General features: G+C 32.6%; 2 protein-coding genes and 2 long non-coding RNA genes across 5 annotated transcripts; 3 read left to right on the forward strand and 1 right to left on the reverse strand.

The window, feature by feature from the left end:
* The first annotated feature begins 6,941 nt into the window (after positions 1-6,941).
* LOC105347730 (cell death abnormality protein 1-like) lies at positions 6,942-11,355 on the forward strand. Of its 2 annotated transcripts, none has more exons than XM_066084887.1 (6): positions 6,942-7,269; positions 7,445-7,503; positions 9,362-9,508; positions 9,649-9,754; positions 9,873-9,892; positions 9,985-11,355. In XM_066084887.1, the coding sequence occupies exons 1-6, from the start codon at positions 7,175-7,177 to the stop codon at positions 10,302-10,304; spliced, it is 747 nt and encodes a 248-aa protein (XP_065940959.1). In that variant the 5' UTR covers positions 6,942-7,174; the 3' UTR covers positions 10,305-11,355. The 2 variants fall into 2 exon arrangements, with proteins under 2 accessions (XP_065940959.1, XP_065940958.1); XM_066084886.1 differs by having other exon boundaries at positions 6,950-7,269; positions 9,873-9,907.
* Positions 11,356-13,152: 1,797 nt separating this feature from the next.
* Positions 13,153-18,024, reverse strand: LOC105320664 (uncharacterized). The gene is made up of 4 exons (XR_010714186.1): positions 17,457-18,024; positions 17,159-17,311; positions 16,242-16,454; positions 13,153-15,621 (listed from the first exon to the last, which is right to left on the reverse strand). It is a non-coding gene; the product is annotated as an uncharacterized lncRNA (long non-coding RNA).
* On the forward strand, positions 18,017-21,787 carry LOC117686287 (serine/arginine-rich splicing factor 4-like). Its single transcript, XM_066085305.1, has 6 exons — positions 18,017-18,140; positions 19,650-19,759; positions 19,954-20,322; positions 20,444-20,542; positions 20,863-21,513; positions 21,654-21,787. The coding sequence occupies exons 1-6, from the start codon at positions 18,041-18,043 to the stop codon at positions 21,699-21,701; spliced, it is 1,377 nt and encodes a 458-aa protein (XP_065941377.1). The 5' UTR covers positions 18,017-18,040; the 3' UTR covers positions 21,702-21,787.
* Positions 21,788-21,825: 38 nt separating this feature from the next.
* Positions 21,826-23,333, forward strand: LOC136275665 (uncharacterized). The gene is made up of 3 exons (XR_010714187.1): positions 21,826-22,047; positions 22,734-22,837; positions 23,260-23,333. It is a non-coding gene; the product is annotated as an uncharacterized lncRNA (long non-coding RNA).
* The last annotated feature ends 296 nt before the right edge of the window (positions 23,334-23,629 follow it).

Raw genomic sequence — 23,629 nt, forward strand, 5'->3', positions numbered from 1 at the left:
GACATTACTAAATATTTACATTCTACTGTGTTTTTCCATTAAATTCTGTGATCTTCAAATGCCTCTAAATGCAACAAGTAGTCAAAGGTCAAATTGACGAATTTTATTATGACGTCACAAACGTTGACCGCTGTAAACTGCAACGTCACAAGCGAAAATCAAAGTTCACGCTGGTGGCTGTTACTGTGGCTCTTCCATTAATATTAACTTACCCTTAGGATAAGATAGGAATTTTAAGGTATGAATCACATACTAGGTAGTGTTTCTTGTGAAGCATGCGATTGTTTTTTCTCGCATTATCACCGGTGTGAGATCGGTTTGTCCGGTGTGAGACAGCAGTGTGAGATTTTTCTGTCTTACACTGTGTATTACTACGCCGTTTTAAAACATAAACAAACGTTGTCTGCTGTAGGGAAATGCAAAATGGTGCATTGAGATTATCCATTAAGTAATTGTGTTGCTTAATTAATTACAATTTATCATATTTTTAATTACAAAACTGTCGTATGCTCTCATTTTGACTTGCACTATTTAAAGCACGCGGAGGAATAAACTTAAAGTAATCTTTTGAACGTCATAACAGAAAGTTGTCAAACATCATTTTTTAAGGTAATATAATGCGAGAAAAATAATCATTCATTATATACTCGTGCGGGATAGTGAAATTCCACCTCGGGGCCAAGATTCACGGTCTAGGACTCGGCAAAGCCTCGTCCTAGACCGTGAATCTTGTCCCCTCGGTGGAATTTCACTATCCCACACTCGTAATAATGAATGATTCTATTAATCTCAGGAATTATGGTATCTATGTCTATACCTATCTTTTTGTCAAGAGGCCCTCGCAAGGGAAGCCTTTCTTATTTTTATTGATACAATAAGTAATTAACTTGTAATGTACCTCACCTGGACTAAGTCGATTTTTGTCCCAAGATCCCAGCGCGTCACTTTATGCTGGATCTTCGAGGAATAAACATTTTTACCGTATATCGACTCAATTTATCAATTACAGGTAGGACATAATTTCATATACATTTTTATATGCATTTTTACTACAAAAAATAATAATTTAAAGGGAAAAACATTCAACTTTTCCTGTCATTGAATTTTAAAATGTCTTGAAATTACATTTATATACATGTATATTACATGCTATGATATGAAATTATTGTTAGTCAGAAATATGAACCTGTATAATTATTTTCTCAATCATTTTATGTTCATAATCATTTTTTCCATCTGCTCTTAATATTTACTGTCAGACCTTATACAGAGTGGAAAACTACAGAGTGGGGATAGGGTAATGGCTGACAAAGGTTTCCACTTAGAGAAATAGATTGCAGCTGTTGGGCTTAAACTGAATATTCCACCTTTTGCATCCTGTGTATCACAAATGAAAGCTTCTGAAGTTGATGAAACAGTTAAAGCAAAACACCGTGTTCATGTAGAACGCGCTATTGCTCGTATTAAACAATTTAAAATCTGATCAGGAAAAATAAGTCTTTCTTTTCCTTGAATTATTTATCAAATACGGTTGACATGTTGTTTGATGACGAACTTCATGACTTTTTTGATTCAAGATAAAAACACTGATGAATCTTGATTCTTGTCTTGCTTTGTTATGTAAATTTAGTACATCAAATTTAAATTAGTGTATTGAATACTCACATGATAACTAAGCGCTGAACCAATGAACTTACTCCAAGTGTTGTATCTATTGTACAGTTTGCTGTTGAAGTAACCAGATATGCTATGGGGCTTTGCTTTAAAATCTTCAATTTTTCAATGTCGTATATTTATGTCCCTCTTCCTGAAAAAGTTAAGAGACAAGCAAATTAACACACACACACACACACCCCCACACCCCCCCCCCCCCCCCACACACACACACACACACACATTCAACAAATTACAAACCTCATCTTCATGTTTGAAATACTTTATGCAGATATTCTTTAAATGCTGATGCCAAGTGCATGCAATAAATTAGAAAAGAAAAAGTAACAAGGAACTGAATTATAATGTATTCAAACCACAACAAAAACATTTGAACATGTCAACAAAACAACACAAAATGAGTTTTGAAATAAACAGTTTACATACCCAGCTTTGCAACTGAAATTTGCATCGTTGAAACTCCTCCCAGTGATATTAAAGCTGACATGAATTCATAAAAGCATCTGGTCGCCATATTAGTTTCGATCGCTCCTCTACTGCCACTGGGGAATATATACCGGTTGAGAAAGTTACGGTCGGTTGCTTTCCGATCGAGGCATTCACATTGCACGGACTTCTAAATGCATGAACTACACATTGTACATGTAGTAAAATGTAGTAATAAAATATAAAGAAAACAACAATCAATATAATACAAAATATATTTATTCTTCGAAAGGATGTCCAAGGTATCTGTATTATTTTGCACAGACAGTGCTGCCTTACTTCGCATGCACATCGAACACGTGTGTCGTTCATACAGAGTGCATAACGTCTGCATCTTCTTGAAAACCCTGGCGACACTACATCCAACACAGTAGCTAAATGATAGAAAATCCAAGAAAGTAACAAAGTTTCTATCCGTTCCTACAAAAAATCCCCGTTTATAAAATCCATGCGATAATTGACATTGCTCGACCTGCCACAGTGTGTGGTTTGCGCATGTGCGATGTTATAACATACACAGGAGATTGGTCTACAATTATCGAGGAATTTCTGAAGTATCTGCGCCTGGATTTCAGTCTGTCTTGTTTCATCGTTTATTGGATATATCTTGCCAGTGAAGTGGTTGTCATATTATTTTTGTTCAAAACGCGTTTTTACAAGTCTTTTCGTCCAAGGTAACGTGTTCGGGTGTATAAAATTCCTGAATGCGGTGAAGCATGACGAGGACTCTCGGCCTTATATAGGGGGTGTGTAGCGATTAGCAAAACAATAGAAATCGACAACTAATATGGCGGTAGTCGGAGATAAAAGGGAAGTAATGCGTATTTATGAATTCATGTTAGCTTTAACGTCGAGATTAACTTGATGGGTATCCTCGCTCTTTATCTGACGTCTGGGTATATTAGTGGTAATTTAAATGCTATTTTCATCTTCTCCTCTAAAACTTCTAACAGATTTAATGTATGCATTTTTTACGAACGCTTCAGCCCTTTGCTTTTGACGGAAAGTCAGCTTATAACTCAGAAAAGATTAGAAAAAATCGTCCAGGATGTCCAATAAGGAAGTTTCGCCCGCCATATTGTTAACCCTTGATGTCGAGCAGTTACCGTCGTCACAGTGGGCGAGGTTTTTAACCACAGATCTGCAATCCGCCAACTTGTCCGCTATTTTCCCCCTAAGCTTCCGCCTTCATTGCCTTTCTGTTTCACTATACATGTATCTAACATTCGTTCGCATTTCAAAATATTAATTGTCCGTATTCTTGGACTTCATGCAAGGACATTAAGTTGGTTAATTACGTCATTGTTATACATGAACATGTATGAATTAAGACACTTTTGTCGACGGCTAAAGCAATTTTTGAAACGCTTTAAAGTTATATAAATAAAGGATGTACATGTAATATATGGATCTTAATTTGTTTGCCAGTTTAAAACTAATGATGATTTCTTCATTAGCATCACCTATAATTTCCTCAATTCACTTTCTCATCTCTCTCTTTCTCTCTCTCATTCAAGTCACAAGCACCAATGTCTTAACTCCGCCCAGCTACGATCTGATTGGACAAATGACAGTCAAAACATTACGTAGAAACTTTTCTGGAGTTAACGCCTATCAAACGCTTCTAGGTAGTTCGCTATAACTTTACGTCTAATTTTATTTGACTGCGTCACACACTGCACCAATAATATAAGCATATTAATTTCTCTATATCTTTTATACACTTTTTAAACATGCTATCTACCTATACATCCCTGTTTTGGATCGCAGATCTGCTGATGACCACAGTTACACTTTGTACGACAACCTTGTCCATAAAAACCATAACTGCAGTTGTTACCACATTCTTTTCCCCACGAACCGACGCATGCTGAAAAATACAGAATAATTATGTTTCAGGTATATTTATTACACACACACTCTGATCATTTTCTTGGCATGAAAGTTTACCTTGTGATTTTTTATGCGACTTTTAAAGTTTTACATAATTGTAACAAACACGGAATCACTTAAAGTTTACATTGGGTTTTCTATCAAATTGGATCATTTTAAGTGAGTGTATGGGGCAAAATCTTCGCAAAGAGTCTGCAAAGATAACTTTTATTGTATGAAATAAGACATTAAATTAAATCAACATTATCAATTAAGCGTATTTGAATAAACAATGTACAGGATTATATCACACTATGCTGTAAAAGCTTTTATTACTGTCATCGATCAAATACTTAAAATCTGGTTTTGGCATTTGTGTATTTATAAAAACAGATAATGGTCTGTTTTTATAGAAATAATTTATATAAACAGTGTATGTAAATGTTAATCAATGATGTGCTTGAATTTAGTTCTTTATTCATATTTGACAGGTTAAATATCGAGTTATTAAAGTATGTTGATTCGTATGCATATGCAATATTTTAAATGATAATTTGATTATTCACATCATTTATCAATTAAAAGAATATCACAAAATTTGTTCAAACCCACCAGAAGGCGGTTGGTTCAATCATATTAAAGTTTAGGAAAGAAGCTTTCTGCGGAACCATATAAACTAGTCTAGATCGTTCTAAAATATGTTTTGTCTAATTTCTTTTGCAATTGGCATGTACAAACTCTAATTTTCAATAATCTTATTTTTTGTTAATTGATTTTTTCCCAGTGTTTTTCAACCAGAACAAAAACTAATTCGATTTTTTTCGTCCAGTTTCTTTTTAAATTTCCTTTTTGTTTAATGATGGTCCATGCACTGCATTCGCAGTATTAGCATTTTGTCGATAAGTTAACTGTTCACATTTCATTTGTTACTTTTTCTGTATCAACAAAAAGAGTCAATTGTAATTTTTGTTTTTTGAGATTTTTAAGTAACATTTTCATTGGATATGTACCAAAAATCCCAAGGACTTTTATTCTCTCATATAAGTATAAATATTCCTTTTTTCCATTAGGATATTTGTGAAATAGTCGAGTTATATTAGAAGTCATATTATGCGTTATGTTTTTAACATCCAGGTGTTTTAGACATAATTTTAGAAGGTTGTTCTTTGGTAGCTTTAGTTAATTTGTTTCTTTTTTTTTTACGAATCTGAGTTAAGTATAATGTGATTAGAAACAGGAATTCATAAGAACATTTGACGCTTAAGTCAATTTGTTTCTTTCTTTTACGAGTCTGAAAGTATAATGTGATTTGAAACAAGAATTCATACCTTCGCATTTTCCAGAAACATTCGTATAGTCAGAGCAACACTCATATACTTCTGATTTACTGAGAAAAAAACAAGATGAACTAATAATAAACATTAAGCTTTAAATCATCAAAGCTACATGTAAAGTTAACGTAAACAAGAAAGAAATTAAGTTAAGATTTTTAAAATAAAATAACTGATTAATATCGGGATTTGTTTTGTTTCTTTAGTTTAGTTTTCAATGAAAATACTAGGAGATAAAATTCATAATGATAAGGTATAGTAATACACTTACTTGCTTTTACACACGGCAGACTCGGATATTGCAACATTTATCAAAACAGGTAATAGACTTATTAAAACAATAACGATTTTCTGTGTGTTCATTGTGTTCTGTCCCTGACATAAAAGCTACAATGTAGTGATAATAGATTGACTGTTACATAAATACGGACGCATTTTACATTTCCGTTTTAATGAATCTCCATAATCACTTGTTTTATTGATATTCAAAATTGTCGCATAATGCATAATCATCAATTAAATTCAACGACTTGTTTTTGAAGATTTTTAACTTAAATTCATGTTTAAGACAAAACTTATGATCTGCTTAAACCATTCAAAACAACAAATAAAAACACAATAAAGAAATTATGAGCGGGGGACACCTAGCCAAGGATGACGATCCACAGTATTTCTCTATGCAAAACACTTAAGGAAAGTGGAGATTGTTTTGTGAGACTGGGGTGTGGGCCTGTGGGGTAGCCTTTAGGATTTTTGTAAACATCAAGTCTGCAATTTCATATGGTATGTGTATCTCTATATGGGAAATTATATGTGAACATACTGTGATTGAGGATCAGGAACAGTTACTTGGGAAACCATTGCATTTAAACTCGCACTCGAAGACAATTAATATTTGTACAAAATTTTAGGTACGACAAGACAGACTGCTTAATAGTTAACCATTAAAAATGTTGCCTTTGATATCATAGACTTCTAATAAATCACAGAAGGCCATAAAACAAGATTTCAAATCGTCAATACTTTTAACAATGCAATAATAAATGTGGTTATTTAAAAATAATAGGCTAGGAAGATTGTAGAATGACCAGGTAAAACACCTTGATCTTTAACAAATACCTTGTTTTTTAAAAAACAAAATTAAAACTTATTCGTTCGATGACTTTACTAACAGTTGAAAGGAACGCAGGTATATGATTATTTGGCAAACAATGGTCTTACATCTTATTTATCTTAAAAGTTAAAGTTACATGCAGCCTTATCATACTAACAAGTTTTTGCACCGAGAAAATATTCTGAAAAATACAGCTCATATTGCTATAATTTTCATGTAAGAATAATTGATGATTTTCGAACCTAAATGGATAATTGAAAATCAAAATCAAAATACTTTATGACAATGGCTACTGTTTTCTGTTGTCTCTCTCAAATTGAGTGAATGTAATTTTAAATAAATCAGAATTTGCTGTTCGCGATATTTTTCAAAAATGCTGATTCTAATGTTACTGTTCTTTGCTTTTCAAAGCAAATTTTAAACTTCAGTAACCGTTTGATAAAATTTACTTATATGATCTAAAACACCAGACTCTGCTGCTTTATTTCCAGATTGCTGGTTTGTGGGAAATATATAAATGAATGTTAATGCCACACAACGATAGTGTATGTCCGGGAAGGCTTTGGATGGATAATTAAAGTCTTCCTTCCTCCTTTTTACAACAATAAACGAAACAGGGAAAAATACTTTCGTGTAAAATATTCTGATAAGTTGTAAACTGAAAGAGAATCTCAAACGTAGTTTTAGCTGCTGTGACATGAATGAGATAATGAACTCTCAGATTTTCATAAATGTATTGCTACCAGGTTATTTTCAGGTTTCATTGACAGAATCTGCTGTGTGCGTTAACAAGTAAGAAACTGTTCTACACCAATAGTCGGATATAATTGGAAATGTAAAAATAATTGTGTAGGAGAAAATTAGTTTCACACTACACATACACTAGAGATTTACTATTGATGTTTATTTATATCTTATAGAATAATAATATTATTTCTATATATATTCATTATGTCAACATTTTCAGCTTAACAAAGCAAAGGAACTGCTGCACGGACTATAGGAATATATCTGGGAGATGCGAAGGTACTTACTATTATTTTTCATTGCTTACTTTAAATTTGTCGACTTAGTGTCGTGTAAAGAATATAGTAATGCTTAAGGTCAGACGACACGTTCCTCAATTTTAGATAACTTTTTCGAGGAATTTGTTAACGGTTTACTACTACTTTGACAAGCTTTCTTGCAAAAAATAGGGTACCTTACCAGGCATTTCTGCAAAATACTAGAGTATGCAATTTCCTATATAATCTTCTTGAAAATACACTTGAATTGCTGATATAAAAATAAATACATCTACAGCACAGCGAAATTCTCTAAATTAGAAGTATATCTCCGCCAGGGCGGGGATTTGAACTCACGACCTCTAGAACCTATACGCTTCTGGCAGTGAGTGGCCACGGTTCTAAACACTTGACCATGTACACATATAACCAAATTCAAGTAAATTTGATCATTTTTAAAGTAATTATTAAATTAATGTTTTTTATTGGAAATCTTTATTACGAGGAGATACAAAAAAGATTCTCGAGGAACGTGTCGTCTGACCTTAAGAGAAACGCACGAAGATCATTTGGTTAGCAGTTTTGTGTAGTTAGTGTTTCTTGTGAAAACTGTTCAGATTTTTTTTTTATCTCAGGAATGATGGTATCTATGTTTTAGACTAGTTGGGGTATTGTTTGGACCTTTTAAAAGAGAGAGTCGATTTTTACGCAAGATACAAAATGTGCAAAAATCTACAACTATTTTTTTTTCACATAGATTAAGTTCAAAACCAGTCTTCTAAATTCTTTAACATTCATAATCACTTTGTTTTTCATTTAATTCTTTAAGATGGTCATCTAAATAAGGTCTACATAACAAATATTATTTATTGCTCATTTACAAAACAAGTTCTAGACCAGTTCTAATTACACTGTTTTGCAGATTTGTCAAAAATATCATCAATTTACAGAAAGGTATAAATGCAATAAAGTTGGCATTTCCCTATAACCATATATCCTATGAAAAATCACCTAAAATACAGTATACGTAGTGTTTTCCTTATTGGTTTTATGAAATATTACCTTTATGTATATTGAGATATTTTTATCTTTTTTAGCCCGTTACCGTTAAAGTCTGTCTGAACCATTTCAGAGCACAATATACTGTTTATATCAAAGGTCCATAAAAAAATTATAAATTATATTAACATTATCTAAAATATGATGATAAGAAAAATTAATATATGTCCAGTTTTCTATCGCTCAATCCCAATACTATTTTGGATTGGGAAGTAATAATAAAAAAATTGGTCTAACTGCTTTTACTAAACGAAGAAGAATAATAATCATAGCTTGCCGACAACATCCTTGTTATCGATAAGCTTTTTATAGATGTGGAATGCAACTACCCATGTTTCTTTTTCAGACCAGTCCAATGACTCATTTATAAGCGACTACGGTAACCTCATTGTACATGTAGATTGACGTACGAACACCGCTTTTTCTAACATTTGTACATATATCGCTCTAAAGGTCTAACATTTGATAAATATCATTCTGTCTTTTTTTGAAATAATAAACAATTTGTTATAAAATTTTATTTTTCGTTAAAGGTGATGCTTTTAATTTCAAACATCGTTTTTGAAGGTTTGGGGTTAGGAAGCAGACAAACCCATTATTTTGACAAGCTGAAAAAATTGTTATTCTTTAAAATCTTAGTCTGGGTTGGGAGTGGAGGCGTTGTGACAACAAAAATTATCCATTTGTTTTATTCAATTTGTTGTATTTTTGTTGGAGGAGGCGCTCGTGATGGCCTCTGAATATTGTATTTTTTAAAATACAACAAACAATTACAAGTCGAAGATCAAGATAAGAAATTACCAGTTTCATTGTATTTTTAGCCTGCATCGGTTTGTGGGGAAAGGACTGTGTCAATAGATGTGCAGATGGTTTTTATGGACTCGGTTGTCGCCATAAGTGCCATTGTAATGAACAATTACCGATATGTGATTCCAAACTAGGATGTACTAATCGAAGTGATACAGGAGGTATATAAGTGATATAATAATATATTGATTTTTAATTTGTCTATGTAAAAAACACCTGTACAGTGTCGTCAGTGCTATCAATTTACTGCATAATATGCTTATATTTGATGCTGTATCATATATTTACCAAATATTTTTAGCCATGGAGGGAATATCAAATACGACAGTTTTGGCCGTTTTCCTTCTTCTCACTTGTTTTCTTGTATTCCTGTTAATAGGAACAGTGCTTTATTTTTACCAACTACAGTGAGTATTAAGTAATATGCAGGTCTTATCTACATGTACCATATCATTAACCTTTCTTACATTATTTTTTTCTCCGAATGAAATATGCTCATAAAATGCATTTTATCCTTTCTTATAGAAAAAATCGTGAGAAACCAAGTACGTCTCAATTAGGTAACTTTCTCTATCTCTCTCGCTTTCTTATTTTCCTCTCATATTTTTCACTTTATAATATGGCAGGTTTTTTTTAGGTGTAACAACATGTGCAAGCTCTAATCATCTAAAAGATCAAACGGAGGATGCTATCTACAACGATATCAGAGAATCCCATTTTATTGACAGCCGATTTGTTGCTACAACGAACAATTCATCTACATGCTTTTCAAAAGACTATAAACAAATACAAGGGATGATCTCAAAATCATCTAAGCAGGATATGTCAACGCCAACAGACTCAAGAGTCCTGAGTCCTACTGAATATGAAAGTTGCTTTAAAGAATCAGAAGGTTATAGTCGCTTAGGACTTAAAAGTCATGTTCGATCATCTGTCCTCAGAAAAAATTACGAGTGAATATATATATATATATATATATATATATATATATATATATATATATATATATATATATATATATATATATATATAGTTATGCTTAAAAATGAAGGGCAGACGACATCTCAATTATAATGGACGGTACATCTAAATCGTATGATGGCATCCTCCGGGTTTTAGACTCCTCGCACAGGTTTAGGTTTCAGGCTTAAAAATACATTTCACCAAAAAATAAATATGGTGTGGATCGGTAGCAAAAATTTTTCAAGGTGTATTTCACAACTCACTATGGAAACTGAGTTGGGACAATTTAACTTTTGAGCTCATACATTGTATGTATTAATAAATCAATTGAAATCAAGAACATTAACCCCTATTTGGCGAATTACAGTCATTAAGACATTAATAATACCAAAATTAAATTATTTAATACTAACATTACCCAACCAAGGCATTGATTACTTGAAAACGTTTGAAAGCGATATTTTCAATTGCTATGGGGTGGTAAAGTGTATAGAGTAAAGAAGAGTACAAATGTACACGATTACTGCCATAAGGGTCTCAAAATGATTGACAATGGGGATTTTATTACTGCACTCAAATCTACATGGATAAAAAGACTTATTAGGACTGATTCAAAATGGGTAAAGCTTCTAGAATCCATTTTGAAAATTAAAATCCCAAAAATATATTAGATTCTTCATATAGTTAAAGTAAAACTTTGCAAAATTCTTTCTGGAAAGAAGTGTTTCTCAGCTGGTTAAAAATACAGGAGCAAAATGTGTTAAGTAAACCCTTGGTTATAAATGATAATGTATGGTACAATCCAAGAATCATAGTAGAGAATAAATGATTATTTATTAAAAGCTTTGCTAATAGAAGATTTATTCTTGTTGGTGATTTACTTAATATTAATGGAACGTTTATAAGCTTTAAAAAATGGAAACAAATCAATCCAATGAAAACTTTATTGAATATGCAAGTATAAGAACTGCTGTAAGGACCAGATTGCATGCACAAGATTTATACATACCAAACTTACAAACAATAAAAGAATATTGACCTGTTATCCTATTGTTTAAAATTAATTGTAAAGGTTGCACACTTATGTACAACTTATTATAAGATAAAAAAAGAGAAACATGTACATCTATATCAAAATGGAAATAAAAGGGTCATAATTATGCACAAGAAACCTAGAACAAAATCTTTGAATTTCCCTTTAAATCTATACAAGAATCAAAACTTCATTGGTTACAGTTCCAAATTCTTTATAGGATTGTTCCAACAAATAAATACCTTTTAAAATAAAAAAAGCAGAGTCTCCTGTGTGCATTTTCTGTAAAAGAGATGAAGAGAGTATTGGGCATTTATTTTATGAATGTACTATTGTAAAAGAATTATAGTCTGCTGTTGAAGACTAGATCTTGAGACAGTTTGAATTGTTAATAACATTTGATAAACAATCAGTTCTCTTTGGAAAATATAAAAATAGAGATATTTATACAATTTTAAATTGATAGTTCTTATTGTGAAGCAGTACATTTTCTCTTGTAAATACAAAAGTAATGCAAATCCAAATATCCATGGATTAAAAAATGTTATGATAGAAAGGCTTTTGACTGAAAAATACACTGTATATGCTAATGAAAAATTGAAGATATAAGGAGTATGAAAGCCATTGGCAAAAGTTATGTGATAAGCTGTAGCACTGCAATATATAGTTAATATGTCTCTTTATTGTGTCTCTTCTCAATCTTGTTTTGAACTGTGATGTCTTTTTTTCTTCAGATTTTTTGTTTTATCTTTTTTTCCTCTTTCAACAAGTATCCATATAGAACAGGGACCTATCACGTGATTATGGTTTATATATATATATATATGTGTGTGTGTGTGTGTGTGTGTGTGTGTGAGTTGCGTCAAGCGAAAAGGGACCTTCGTGACATAGAATAAATACGTCACAATAACGCTGCAAAGACGTGACGTTTCGTCTGCTTGTTTACCGGAAAAAGGTGAAGAAAACGCACAACGTTAAAGATCGTATCATATCTATATGTAATGTAAATAAAAGCGTGACCATCGATCCTGCTGTATTCAATTTTCATGGATTTACAGGTAACTTATTTATTATCATTTCATGTGCATTTATTTTATATGACACTTCATAAAAACAAGGGCCTATATGATAATTATACGCCTTTATAGTTGTCAGACGTTAACTTACTGTACATAAATCGTTAGAAGTAACATTACTCATTTCAAACAAATGCAATTCCAATAAAATAGCAAGTAATAGCTCCTTCCGTTCATAGGATTTGACAGCAGAAATCGTGGACATTTTGCTGTCACTGAAATAATGCATGTTGATCAAGAAGTAAAGTACGCTCTGTCAACACGTAATGTAACGCACTGTAGCTTAAGTAATTGTTAGCGGCATCTATAGACTTAGTCCACTCTAAAAAAAGTTTTACTTAGTAATCATTTTTTACTTAAAATCATATTAATAAGTAATAGGTAATTACTTAACATTTACTTACAAATTTAAAACAATTACTGAATTTCATGTCAATTACTAAATAAAAATATTTTACTTACATTTACTTAATGTGTAGAAATGTTTTACTAAGTAATTCCTTTTTACTGATTATTGTTATGAAAAAAGGGACAATCATTTACTAAAAACTAAACATGATTTACTAAGTAATTCCTTTACTGATACTTGTTATGATAAGGAACTATCATATACTTAACATGATTTACTAAGTAATTCCTTTACTGATATTTGTTATGATAAAGACTCTCATATACTTAAAGCAAAAACAGACTTACTATATAAGTATATTATGAGAGAGAGAGAGGAGAGAGAGAGAGAGAGAGAGAGAGAGAGAGAGAGAGAGAGAGAGAGAGAGAGTTTGCACACAGACAGGTTGGGCAATACAATAGGAAATTTGAAAGTGACTAGCTTTTCAGAAATGGCATATATCTCCTTTGCTTTCAAAAAGGTATAATTGTCCTTATTTATCAGAATTATATACTTGTCCATGCAAGGTTGTTTTATTGTCTCCACCTTTAAGAATCTTGATTCGCCATTACCAGCAGAGTCATGATCGAGAAGAACTAGATAAATATTGCATTACACGGTGCAATATGTGTACATATCTATCATGTACATATTTGTTTAAAAAGAGCCAAATTAAAATATTGGATTTTTTTTTTCAATTTTATAATAATTACATTGCATAAGAATATAATGTCTTTAGCTATAAACTTACTTTCATTGAAATCCATTTTTAAGGAGATCAATGCAGTCTATACATTGCCATATTGATCAATGAGTCAAATCTCAAAACCATTCAGTAACCAATAAAGTGCTTTTATTAATTCATAGTCATTTTGTACATGATCAGATCTACAAAATCAAATGGTATAGGAATGTGACATTTTTGCTGCTGCCCCTATAAACATGCAAAGGACAATGGATCAACATATTATCAATGTGTATGAGCTCATGTCCTTGGGGCATACTCGGGTAAGCTACATGGTATGAAAGAATTTCTTCATTAAAACTTAAAGTTTCAAACATTTGTAAGTTAAAGTAAATACGTTGAATTTCTGAATCATCAAACCATTCTTCTGTGATCCAAATGGATTTCAAAGTCCCAAATTCAGGCATACTATTTGCAACACCAAATGCAATCTCACATTGGTTACAGACAAACTTTTGACCTTTGTACAAAATCCATCCTACCTCATGAACAGACTTAACTTGATTTGCATCAATACCAAAAAAACTTGATAATTTTTCTCTCGAGTTTTCAATTTGCAAAACAGGTTTTTTTTTCCCAAACATGCAATCATTGTTAAACAATGGATGTTTGTCACATAAATTTAATGTACACTCATACATTGCACAACGTTCAGCAATAGATTTTTCAATATTCTTAAAATTGTGACATCCAATCATCCTTTCTTTGATGAAATTATGTTTTGATTCAAATCTCATAGCCCAAACATTACAAAGAGCTCCAAACTTTTCTATGGTTGATGGAAGATGTATTAAATAATGCTGTTTTGGAATAATGTTTTTTTCAGGAAACAATTCTTTAAATTGTTTTAGATGACTTGAAATCATTACCTTCAACATTTGCACTGATTCATAAGATATCAAGGGAGATAATAATATCAATGTAAGTTCACACAACTCTATCAAGAAATGAATGTATGGATTATTGAAAGCACAGTTTAGTTTATCGATGAGAAAAAAAGGAAGCAACCGCATAAGTACTATCATACTTGAAGCAGACTGCTTGAGAGTTGTATCATTTCCATTGATGACTTTGGCTGGAATAGGAGTTGGTTGACTACTTCTATTTGCATAACCATAAGAAAAATTTTCTATTAAATTATTAAGCTCTGTAACAGAGAAAAGCCTATCATCTAACAAAACTTTTAAAACCAATTTGATCTCATACACTGCAACTCCCTCAAAAATAACATGCATGATGTCATGTGGAATTTGCTGAGTTAAGTCAAAATTTGGGAAATCACGGGCTACACTTCTGCCATTAATTCCATAGGCACGAGATATGGCATCTCTGACTGACTGAGTTTGTGCCACTGAAAGTTCATAGCACTGTTCATCATAACGATCTAAGTTTCTCTCAATGAAAAGATGCTCTTCAAAATTTGCCTGCATGTCATCAAATGTACATTCACAAGTTCTGCATTTTTGATATGCAAAACCAACACCTATTTTGTACCCCCCAAATTCATTAGCAGCCAAAGTATCTCCTACAAAACAATGACACCATCCAGCTATATTGTATTCGCAACTGTTGATGGTCAAAGTTATTCCCCTAGAAAGAGTTTCTAAATCTGTTTTTATTCTTTCTAATACAACATTAAGATTATGCTTATTCATTATACTCCTTTTTATAACCGCCAACAAACGAATTGCTGGTAATCGTGATCGATATAAAACTGGTAGGTTTGCAAGACTGTAATAAAATAAACCGATTTTGTGAGTTCCTGCACGCTTGTTTAGGGGATTGCAAATTTCAACATCATCAAAATACAACACAATTGGCAAAGCTATTTGGTTTTGTTGAAAATTTTGACGATAGACAGAACCAGTTTGAATATCAGAATAAAACCCATCCATTCTTTCTGCAGGTTGGTTAATTACAAGTTCAAGTATATCTTGGTTTTGCAGCAGTTGTTCAATGCTTTCAATAAGTGGAATATACATAAAAGTGTCTCTAACAACATCTAAATTAGCTTGTCCTCTCTGTCGAACCACTTGAAGCCTTTGGCCAACATGTACTGTCTGTGGCTCCTGCAAGAAGTTGGTTTAAAATAAGTAAGTAAGTAAGTAATTGTTTATTATAGCGACATTATGCAAGACATTTCTATTATATAAAGTATATGTCAAATAATTTTCACCCGGCCCCCTATAAGTCACTTTATACAATTGTAACTTTATACATGCATAATTTCAGATTTATATTATATTTACCTATGAACATTGATAAATTACATTTCTGATGTACAAAATTTTAACACATTTACTTTTGAATATTATTTTTCCTGAGCTGGTATGCAGAGTTTATAAATGTAGCAGTTTGTAATGGGTAATTATTGATCAATGAAACAAATAAATATTGACTATTATCAAATTCTTCAAAATTCACCGGCCATATAGAAATATTTGAATTTCTGTTGTAGATTTTTATACAAAGTGCAGTATAAAAGACAGTGTTTTTCATCTTCAATACATTGTTCTGAACATAATTTTAATTATTCCTCACAAACAGATGGACAATAATATTCCTATAGAACTCATGCATTTTCATGTGGGGCCCTAATTATAAACAAATGTACCTATAGAGTTTGAAACAAAATTTTTATTTTGATGTCAAAATAAACAAGTTTTTTAAAATATAAATGCATACTTACAATGTATAGAAAGTTTTCTTTTATAAACTTCTTTCTCTCATGTGCTGAGACCACTCCACTAAAAGGTAGTTCAATATCAAATATTTCACCGAAGGTGCGCTCAGATATATCAGTGTCTAAGTCCTGCATAAAGTGACGTAATCTGGTCCTCAGTATGTGCATATAACTCTCTACAATGTTATTCACCCCACTGGCAACATCTTCGGCAGCTGTCTGCAAAAAATTAAAAAGAATACAGAATCATTATTTGAGGTTTATTTGTTTTTTCTTTATAAAAATGCAGTCTTGTGAAAAAAAATCCCAATAAGTCCAAAGGGCTTTTATTACCTGATATCATAAACAAATTATTAATTTTTGATGGCTTATTATTCAAATGCCAGAGTAACCATCATGTGTAGTGTTTTCATGGACAAAACCATAGAAAATGTGTATATTTTTGTTAACATAGTCATATAGAGGTCTTAATACATATGTGTATAATCGTGAGAAGCACATCTCACTGATTTAAAAATCTTGCTTTTGATATAAACTAAATGAAAATATAATAAAATTTCAGCACTCGTAATTTTATATTCCCGTGATTAGATGCAAAACAGTTGAATAGTGGAATTAAGTACTTGCATAAAAAAGGAATCTACAGTATAAATTATCTTATCTTTTATCTTCACTAAAACATAATAATATTACTATCCCCTTTTCACTCTGTTGAAATTTTACTTTACTCACTTCTCTTTATCTTTTAACAAGCAGTGAACCCTACTCAGAGTACTCAGAATTGAGGGCGAGTAGTATCGAGAGATAGATAGATAGATAGATAGATAGATAGATAGATAAACATGAATGTATAATACATGCACTTTGAATAAATAATATGAATGAACGACAATATATAACATTACGAATATCAACATATATACCTCACGTATCCTGTACATTTCTTTTAGATTCATGATGAACGACACAGCTTTGCGTTTGTCAAAATAATCATCTGTGTAATTGTCCTGCATATTATCCTCTTCATCATTTTCATGATCATTATAACCATCCATGTTCATGGGAACATCCATAGCCTACAATACCATAACTTGTTTATTAAACAAAGGTTTTTTTTTTTAACATTTGAGAATTCAGTGCAAAAGAAGGAGAACATCTACTGACCCACTGTACATGTAATATTTACAAATTTAAAGAAAAAAAACAGCTGAATAGTCTTACCATTTCGAGATCGTTCGTTTCATGAACCGAAACATTATTATGAACACGGGCTGTCTGTGCATCATTCGTTTCTTGAACTGGTGTATTGTTTACAACAAACTCTGCCTGTGTATCCAACATATCCAAGTGGTATTTCATTGTGTGACGATAATACGAATTGTATTTCCGATATACTTGTTTGCATCCAGAGACACAACATTCTACCCGGAAATCTGGTTTATATGAATGTTCTGAGAATATGTGCCTCATTAAAATTCGCAAAGTTACTGCGATAAAAATAACACAGATAGGACATTTCCAAGCCATCGTACATAGGAAGATGCTGTAGACAAAAAATCCATTAACTTGTACCAGAGACATAAATGTAGTTGTGCATTCTTCAGATTGTAAAAAGAGAAAAATAGGATTAAATTCTACGAATGAAGATATATTGTCTTATATTTTCGAATTTCTGAGATGGTTAGAAACTTTTATTTACGTTCGCGTTAACGGCGCGACTAATCTAAATACGAATTACTTTGGCTTTTCTCCTCCGCAACACACTTCCGTTTCGCGCCAAATCCAATTTGCGCCGGGTTATCAAAATGGCTGAGATGAGAAGTTTCGAAGACTTTGGCGCTGATGGTGTAACAAGATGGCTTAAAGAAAGGGATGTGTCAGAAGATGTTCAAGATTTAATAGCAGGTATATCATTCCCATGGAAACATCAAATTTAATACTTTGTATAGATTATAAATGTATTATGCAACCAAAGTAGATATAATTAGGCTTATATATATATATATATATACACTAATATGAATGGGACATAGTACAATATTTAGTTGTTCTACTAATGATTGACGATTTCTATTGAGTCGGAGGACTCAACTGGATTCATTCACTGGCACAGCCAGGATAGTGTTACCACAAGGGGCTTAGTTACTGGATAGTGAAGTTCCTAATTAATTGTTTCTGATGAAAAAATTGATTAAATTGGTAATTAAAGGTGTATTTCAGTGTTTTGCAATAAATAAATTCACCGAAAACCCCCATTTCAATCAAGTTGATTGTGGTTGAAAAAGTGTTTTCAATGTACATTTAAAAAACTTAAGTAAAATCAAGATCCATATTTCAGGTGCAGCTTGCTAAGAAAAAGAAGACTAATTAATAAAACTTCTGGTCATATACACTCCAGGGCTAGACAAATAGCATTGCCCGACGCCTGGGGCGAGTATTTTAATTGGTCAGACAACTGATTTGTTAAGTAGTAGTAGTCCTCGGACAAGTACTTATTTCTAGCTATTAAAATCTTTGTATTTCCAAATTGATTAAAAAGTGACAAGAGTTTTCAGTATATCATGAAACGAAAGTAAACTCATAAATGTAACTCATAAAAAAAAGAGAGGTCCCGATAATATAGTCAATTATTTATACCCCCTCTAAGGTCGTAATGAGAGTTGCTCTTGTCGTTTAAATGCTTTAATGGGATGTTTATCAGAGTAGCGATGCAAGCTTTAATTAACATGGAGCGATAGACAAATGGATAAATTCGTCACTGTTATCGGTAGGTCAACTTTAAATACGTCCATAGTAGCATCCGTAGTATAAAAATAAAAGGCGGACACAGATCTATAACAACATTCAATCCAAACATGCTAAAACGATCAAACAAAATTATTACATTAAAAGTAGTTAACAAAGAGATTCAACTTGCCAAAATTGAATTATCTGAGCATTGAAAGAGAAAGCTAATTAACGAACTAGATGCATAATACAGGGTTGTCTCTAAAAATTGAAGTAGAAGGGAGAAATAAAAAAGTAGAAGGGGATCTGGAGGTCTTCCTTATAGCTAGATTGTGTTTGAAGTGCAATAATAGCCGGGTAATCACGTCACTTTAGGCGGGGGAAATCCCCGCCTCCCGGGTCTTAGAGACAACCCTGATAATAAGATACATGTTTTAGACTGCAAATCAAATTTCATAAATATCTTTTTTAAATTAAGAATACATTCACAATAACCTTTCCATGATAACCCTGTTTTAATTTTACAGATAAAAAATGATAAGAAATGTAAATACTATAAACATGAAAAAAGGCAAAAGTGTTATGAGCATCTCTATCCATTTTCTGATGTTTCATTGTTAAGTGTGACCTAATTTTAACAAAATGTTATAGTACTGTGTCTTCAAGGTTTTGTATTTGTTTCTGTAGAAAACGACATAGATGGAAGGACCTTCCTTGACCTAAATGAATCTGATCTAAAGGATCTTTCAAGTTCTTTCAAAGTTAGAAAGGAAATACGGCGGTGTTTAGAAGAGCTGGTAAAAATTACTCCATTAATATGAAAATTTGGACTTCAAAATTATTTTTAGTGACATTATCATCATTTTCATGAATATAGTTGTTCAAGACACAAGCATTTAACTGAAATTAATATATGTTTTTAACTTAAATGTAAACACATATCATTTTAACACATTTTTTGCATCAATGAAACATTACCTTTTTAATAAAGCATGAAAAAGACAAGGATGTTGATGAATCGGACTCCCCTCAATTTAAAAGGAAACGATCACCATCACCTCCTACTGGTAATTTGCCAAAACTACAGAGACCAGCTAAGAGGCATGAACCAATGAGGCAGTCTTTACAAATGGATGATTATTTTATACCAAGATCTGAAATCCTCAACAATCCCTCTCAGCACTCTCAACAGAGCATTGAAACGGAGAGACGACGGGTAGTCCGTATGTCAATGGATTCATTGATAGGACAGAATGGAGGAAGGCCATCAGAGGCAGAACTTCAATCTTTAGCTAGGTTGATGGCAAGTCATTATCCAAGCCTGAGGGATAAGCCATTGGAGGGTCTTAGAGATAATTATGTAAGCAAACTTAATTTGAAAAATAACTTTTTAATTTTTAATAACCATTCAAATATATATAGTAAAAAAAAATATTGTTATTTGATTTACCTTTTACTGAGTTTTTAATTAAATTATATAGAATTCATTGGTGGGATTTCTGCGCCGAAGAATGTACAACATCACACCACCTGTATCAACCAAAGGAAGAAAAAAGGGATACAAATCTCTCAAAAAACAGGTAAGAAAGAATGAAGCTAAATACACCTATGCTAAGTTTGCCCATATAAACCATATACCTATTGGAATAAGGCCAATATATCATTGTTTATTATGCTGAATATATAAAACCATATTTCTTCCATCTTTAGGTGTATGGCCATAGACTTTAACTACACCAAGGTCCATCCAACCATAATCTTTTTTGTCTTTCAGCAAAAAATAAGAATGAGAGATAATAGCGTGTGTTTATTTGGAAAATAGCTACAGTGTAGGATAAGAAGATATTGGCAAGAATAAAAAAAAAAATGTAGAGAAATAAAAGGTTATGTTTTTAAATAGGGTGAAGATGATGGTCTAGACAAAATTGGACAGAAGCAAATGACTGAAGAAGAGGAAGTTGAGGGCCAGAGCAAAGGAGAAAGCCAGAGCAAAGGAGGGGACCAGAGCAAAGGAGAAAGCCAGAGCAAAGGAGGGGACCAGAGCAAAGGAGGGAACCAGAGCAAAGGAGAAAGCCAGAGCAAAGGAGGGGACCAGAGCAAAGGAGGAAACCAGAGCAAAGGAGGCGACCAGAGCAAAGGAGGAAACCAGAGCAAAGGAGGCGACCAGAGCAAAGGAGGCGACCAGAGCAAAGGAGAAAACCAGAGCAAAGGAGGCGACCAGAGCAAAGGAGGAAACCAGAGCAAAGGAGGCGACCAGAGCAAAGGAGGCGACCAGAGCAAAGGAGGAAACCAGAGCAAAGGAGGCGACCAGAGCAAAGGAGGCGACCAGAGCAAAGGAGGGAACCAGAGCAAAGGAGGGGACCAGAGCAAAGGAGGGAACCAGAGCAAAGGAGGGAACCAGAGCAAAGGAGGGGACCAGAGCAAAGGAGGGGACCAGAGCAAAGGAGGGAACATGGAAGTCGATAAGCCTCATGAGGAAGTAGAGAAAGAAAATCAGACTCCCAATAAAAAAAAGAGCAAAGAAGTCCATAGTCCACAGAAAGAAGAAGAGGTACAAAAAGAAAAAGGTAGCAACAAATGCTGAATTTGTTAAAAGCAATTAATTGATAGTGTGGGCTTTTCTAAAAAATGAGACTGCATATCAACATTTTAACTTAATCCCCTACTCCTTCGATCTTTTTTTTTTTAAAGAAACAAGTGATGCTCAAGAACTTCAAGACAAAAGTAAAACGTCACTGATGACTGCATTAAAAAGATTAGCAACCGCTAAAACATCAGACGATATTCACCAACTAATCAGACTGTCATATGAGGCACGACTGAAGGAGACAAATGTAAGATCATATACTTAGTTTAAAATAATGAGGTTTTACTATAGTTTGTACTCAAGCAATGAATTAAATGTGAGTGTTCTGACATACTTTTTACTATTTTTTAATTCAGGTCATTTACAACATGTACATGCAGGTGCCTGCGGAGATGACGGAAATGAAAGAGAACTTGGGGGAGTTCCTTACAACATCACTAGATATGTTATTTGAAAAGGGGATCCTTAAAATCCCAAGGTCTACTCTTAAAACTATAGGTAATAATTTTATGATAAGTCTGATGCAATAGTTCTAAAATATAATACATGTATAGTGATTGTTTATCAAGAACAAAAATAAATCTTTGGCAAAACAATTTTATGTTCAATGCAATTTAATGTTCAACACATGTTTAGATAATGCAATTATGTGGTAACTTAGGACATTGTATACATTTTTAATACTCGTTTTATCTGTTTATAAGTTTTGATGATTTTTTTAAGGCGTCGAGCTAATGTTCGGCAGCCTTCTAGCAATCGTCTGGATTGACAATCGTCCAAATTCATATTCTGCACCGCCTATTTAAGGCGCATAAGAAATAAGTTCCTTAAAGTATTTAAAGAATTACAAGATTTTATTCCATTTATTTAACTAAATTGTGTATAAAAAACCCAACTTTGCCTCCCTGGTTTTTGACAACTCATTAAATAAGTATAAATTTGCTTAATCAAGAAATGGCGGATGAATACAATAAGGTGTAAAAATTCACTAAATATTATTTTAGTTTATCGCTTGCATTTTAATTAGAGACCGTGCCAGATGGGAAAAAAAATTGATATGTAAATTTATGTGTTATCGGGCACGGTCTCCAAAATAAATGTAAGTTATAAACGTATCTAGTGATTTTGTTGCAGTAAATTAACACGATAACTTATTATTGCTTTAGATGTTTATTTTTTATTAGATCAAAGATACCTAGTGGCTTTGTTCCACCTTCCCATTATTTGTGGTAACACCAAAATGACAGGAAAATTGAAGCCTGGGCACTTTCTAGTCCATGTTGTCAAGGTAATGTACTGAATTTGGAAATGTGATGTATCCCAAATAAAATCTTTAAAAAAGGGCATTCAAAGCAGCATCAAGTTTATTATACATTTGATAGAGAAATCTGGTTTAATATATTGTTTAACCTGGGTTGCAGATTGCACAGTAACATCAAAAACATTAATCTGCTTGATTTTACATGAAAATTTTCATGGTTAATATCAATTTTATTAAAGGTAAATTAGACTTCCAATGGCGGAAAATTAAATTATAAGGAATGAACTCAATATCTACATAAGTGATACTATGCAACTCATATAACATGGGTTGGGACAGTTTACTCTTATAGATATAAACCGCATTGTACATTGTATACCTTGGGTAGATATTGAAATAATTTCTTAAATATATATGTAAATTCAAAATTATACCTAATCACATTTTAGAGTTCAGAAACATGGACTGACGTTGCACAGGCACACAAAACAACATCTGGTGTATGGATTCTTCACAATACGATCGGAGACAAAACGGCAACATTATTGATGGAAAGAGACAATGTTCTATCTAAGTGCACAGGAGCAGAAGAAGCCGTTTTGGCAATGTTGGGGTATTATTATCTAGGTATTTTACCCTACCCAGCCCAGGTTACTGGACCACTTCTTCTCCTACAAGATTTGGTTCTTGAGGACAAAATCCATAGTGGGGACACTAATGTCCTCAATAAAGCCAAAAAAGAATTCGCAGCCTATGCCTCAAAAAAAAATGAGGAGTCACTGGACAGTTTTTTTTAGCTCACCGAGACGAAGTCAGGGG

This window comes from Magallana gigas, chromosome 5 (assembly GCF_963853765.1).
Source record: "Magallana gigas chromosome 5, xbMagGiga1.1, whole genome shotgun sequence".
Classification (NCBI taxonomy): Eukaryota; Metazoa; Mollusca; class Bivalvia; order Ostreida; family Ostreidae; genus Magallana; species Magallana gigas.

What these genes read in the sequence shown, in the direction of transcription:
- LOC105347730 (XM_066084886.1), top strand. Translation starts at nt 7,175, where the DNA reads ATGAATGAGATAATGAACTCTCAGATTTTCATAAATGTATTGCTACCA. An exon ending in TCTGCTGTGTGCGTTAACAA is followed by an intron (nt 7,270 to 7,444) that starts GTAAGAAACTGT and finishes CAACATTTTCAG; the next exon opens with CTTAACAAAGCAAAGGAACT. An exon ending in TAATCGAAGTGATACAGGAG is followed by an intron (nt 9,509 to 9,648) that starts GTATATAAGTGA and finishes AAATATTTTTAG; the next exon opens with CCATGGAGGGAATATCAAAT.
- LOC117686287 (XM_066085305.1), top strand. Translation starts at nt 18,041, where the DNA reads ATGGCTGAGATGAGAAGTTTCGAAGACTTTGGCGCTGATGGTGTAACA. An exon ending in TGTTCAAGATTTAATAGCAG is followed by an intron (nt 18,141 to 19,649) that starts GTATATCATTCC and finishes TTGTTTCTGTAG; the next exon opens with AAAACGACATAGATGGAAGG. An exon ending in GTCCACAGAAAGAAGAAGAG is followed by an intron (nt 21,514 to 21,653) that starts GTACAAAAAGAA and finishes TTTTTTTTAAAG; the next exon opens with AAACAAGTGATGCTCAAGAA.